The sequence below is a fragment of the Hoplias malabaricus genome, chromosome 6 (genome assembly GCF_029633855.1).
Source record: "Hoplias malabaricus isolate fHopMal1 chromosome 6, fHopMal1.hap1, whole genome shotgun sequence".
Taxonomy (NCBI): domain Eukaryota; kingdom Metazoa; phylum Chordata; class Actinopteri; order Characiformes; family Erythrinidae; genus Hoplias; species Hoplias malabaricus.
In genome coordinates, this window is record NC_089805.1 from 9,436,569 (window position 1) to 9,439,534 (window position 2,966).

The following is a 2,966-nucleotide window of genomic DNA, read 5'->3' on the forward strand; positions in this document are numbered from 1 at the left end:
TGTTGGGGTGGAGAGTGGAGGCAGGAGGAGGTGGAAGAGGAGGAGATGCTAAGAAGAAAGTAAATAGTGTAAGGTACATGTGGGTAAATCCAAGATCTGTTCAGTCTCTTTTTTGCAGCAAGGAAAGGGAAGCAGGAAATGATGGAAGAATAAACAAGGAAGGAGGGAAGAAACAAATGGAAGGAACTAAAGCAGGAAGGGGGTGGAAAAGCAAAAAAGAAAATAGTAAAAGGATGGAAGGAATAAGGAAAGCAAGGAAGGTAAGTAAGAATACAGGAAAAAGAAAGGAAAACAGGAAGGAAGCAAGAATGGAAGTAAAGAAAGAAGGAAGGAAGGGGAAGAAAATGATTAAAGAATGGGAGGAAAAAAGAATGTAAAAAGCAATAAAGGAAGAAAAGGTATAAAGAAAAGAGAACGAAAGAAAGTAAAACAGGAGGGAAGTAAGAATGGAAGAAAAGAATGAAGGAAGAAATGGGAAAAGAAAGGAAAAAGGAAAAGTAGGTTGGGATGTACGGAAGAATACAGAAAAATGGAAGAGAGGAGAAAAGAAAAAGAAAGAAAAAGGATGGAAGGAAAACAGGAAGGAAGTAAGAATGGAAGTAAAGAAAGAAGGAAGAATGGAAGAAAATAAAGCAGGAAGGAAGGGGAAAAGAGAAAAAAAGAAAGAAGAAAAGGAAAATTGTAAGAAAAGATGGAAGGAATAAGGAAAACAAGGAAAGTAAGTAAGAATACAGGAAAAGGAAAGGAAAAGAGGAAGGAAGGAAGAATGGAAGTAAAAAAGAAGGAAGGAAGGGGAAGAGAATGATTAAAGAAAGGGAGTAAAAAAGGATGTAAAAAGCAAAAAGGAAGTAAGAAGGAAAGAATAAGACAAAGAGGAAGAAGAAAAAGGAGAAACTAAAACCATAAGTGATAGAAAAGCAGAGTTGTGCTGTGATCCAAACCGCACTTAGGTTGGACTGGAAGGCGTGCTTGTTTGTTTATTTATTTGTTTATTTGTTAGTTTGTTTATGCAAATCAGCCCCGGCGGCCCTCCATCAGGCCTCAAGCGTGCCAAGCGGGGCGAAGGCGCCCTTGAAGCACGCGGACTCGTAGTGCTTGTTCAGGTAGGACTTGAGGGCGAACGTCTTGTTGCAGCGCTTGCACTTGTAGTGTTTGAAGGCCGAGTGCGTCTGCATGTGCGCCCGCAGGTTGGAGCGGTCGGCGAAGGCCTTGCCGCAGTGCGCGCAACCGAAGGGTTTCTCGCCCGTGTGCGAGCGCATGTGTCCCTGCAGCAGCCACGGGCGGCTGAAGGCCTTGCCGCACACGTCACACTTGTGCTTGAGGTCATGCGTCAGCAGGTGCATGGCCATGGCCGGCATGGACACGTACACCTTTCCGCACGTGGGGCACTTCTTGGCCATCTTGCTGTCCATGCTGCGGTGCGTCTGCTTGTGTCGGCTGAGGTTGGACGAGGTGGCATACGTCTTGCCGCACTCATTGCACGTGTGTCGCTGCAGGCTGCGTGCGCCGGCCACCGCTTTGCGCCGCGAGCGCCCGTCTGTGATGAAGAAGGCATCCACCGTGTAGCCCTCGCTCACCGCTGTGTCGCCGTTGATGTAGCCGGACGAGACCTCGGACCGCGGGCTGTCGGGTTGGTCCGAGTCTGGGGCGCCGTAGTCATGGTGGATCCGCTCGTAGATGGGGCCCGGAGAGGGCACTTTGAGGCTGTGGTCGCTCTCCCCATCGTAGACGGACGGGGTCAGGTAATCACTGATGTAGCCTGGAGGGTGGGGAAGACAGAAGGGCAGTAGTTTAGAGCCACGCGGTCTCAATAAAAGTGTGGAATACACAAAGAACACACACGAGTGCACCATGGTCCCCCACATCCTTCAAACACACACACACAGTGCCAACCACCCCCCACCACACCCCTAACACACACTCAACCTCCACCTCCCTAAATAAACACACAATCAACCCTCACCTCTCTGGTACACTCACACATATCCTCACACACTCACACACACAGCCAACACACCCCCAAACACACACACAGCCAACTCCTCCAACGTCGCTAACACACACAAACACACACACACACAACCAAATCCTCAAACTTTCTAAACACACACACACGTAATCAACCCTCACCTCTCTGATACACTCACACATACCCTCACACACTAACACACACCCCAAACCAAATCCTCCACCTCCCTAAACACACACACACATAATCAACCCTCACCTCTCTGATACACTCACACATACCCTCACACACTAACACACACCCCAAACCAAATCCTCCACCTACCTAAACACACACACACACATACACACACACACATAATCAACCCTCACCTCTCTGATACACTCACACATACCCTCACACACTAACACACACCCCAAACCAAATCCTCCACCTCCCTAAACACACACACACACACACACATAATCAACCCTCACCTCTCTGATACACTCACACATACCCTCACACACTAACACACACCCCAAACCAAATCCTCCACCTCCCTAAACACACACACACACACACACACACACACACACACATGTAATCAACCCTCATCTCTCTGACACACTCACACATACCCTCACACACTCACACACAACCCAAACCAAATCCTCCACCTCCCTAAAAACACACACACACATAATCAACCCTCACCTCTCTGACACACTCACACATGCCCACCCCCCACAAAACTCCCTCACCTTCCTAAAGACGCACACACACACACAAACATTCCCACACTCACAAACATAAACACACACAAAAATCACCAGATCACCAGTTGCCCCATCTCCCTAACATACACCAACACGCCCACACACCTCTCTCTCTCTCTCTCTCTCTCTCTCTCTCTCTCTCTCTCTCTCTCTCTCTCTCACACACACACACACACACACACACACCTCTCTCTCTCTCTCTCTCTCTCTCTCTCTCTCTCTCTCTCACACACACACAC

General features: G+C 48.4%; 1 protein-coding gene across 1 annotated transcript in view; it reads right to left on the reverse strand.

Moving 5' to 3' along the window:
• Positions 1 to 882: 882 nt before the first annotated feature.
• scrt1a (scratch family zinc finger 1a) overlaps positions 883 to 2,966 on the reverse strand; it is a 4,320-nt gene continuing 2,236 nt past the window's right edge. The window contains exon 2 of the mRNA XM_066675736.1: positions 883 to 1,759. Coding sequence (XP_066531833.1) covers positions 1,035 to 1,759 — 725 coding nt within the window. The 3' untranslated portion in view covers positions 883 to 1,034. The remainder of the gene's footprint in view (positions 1,760 to 2,966) is intronic.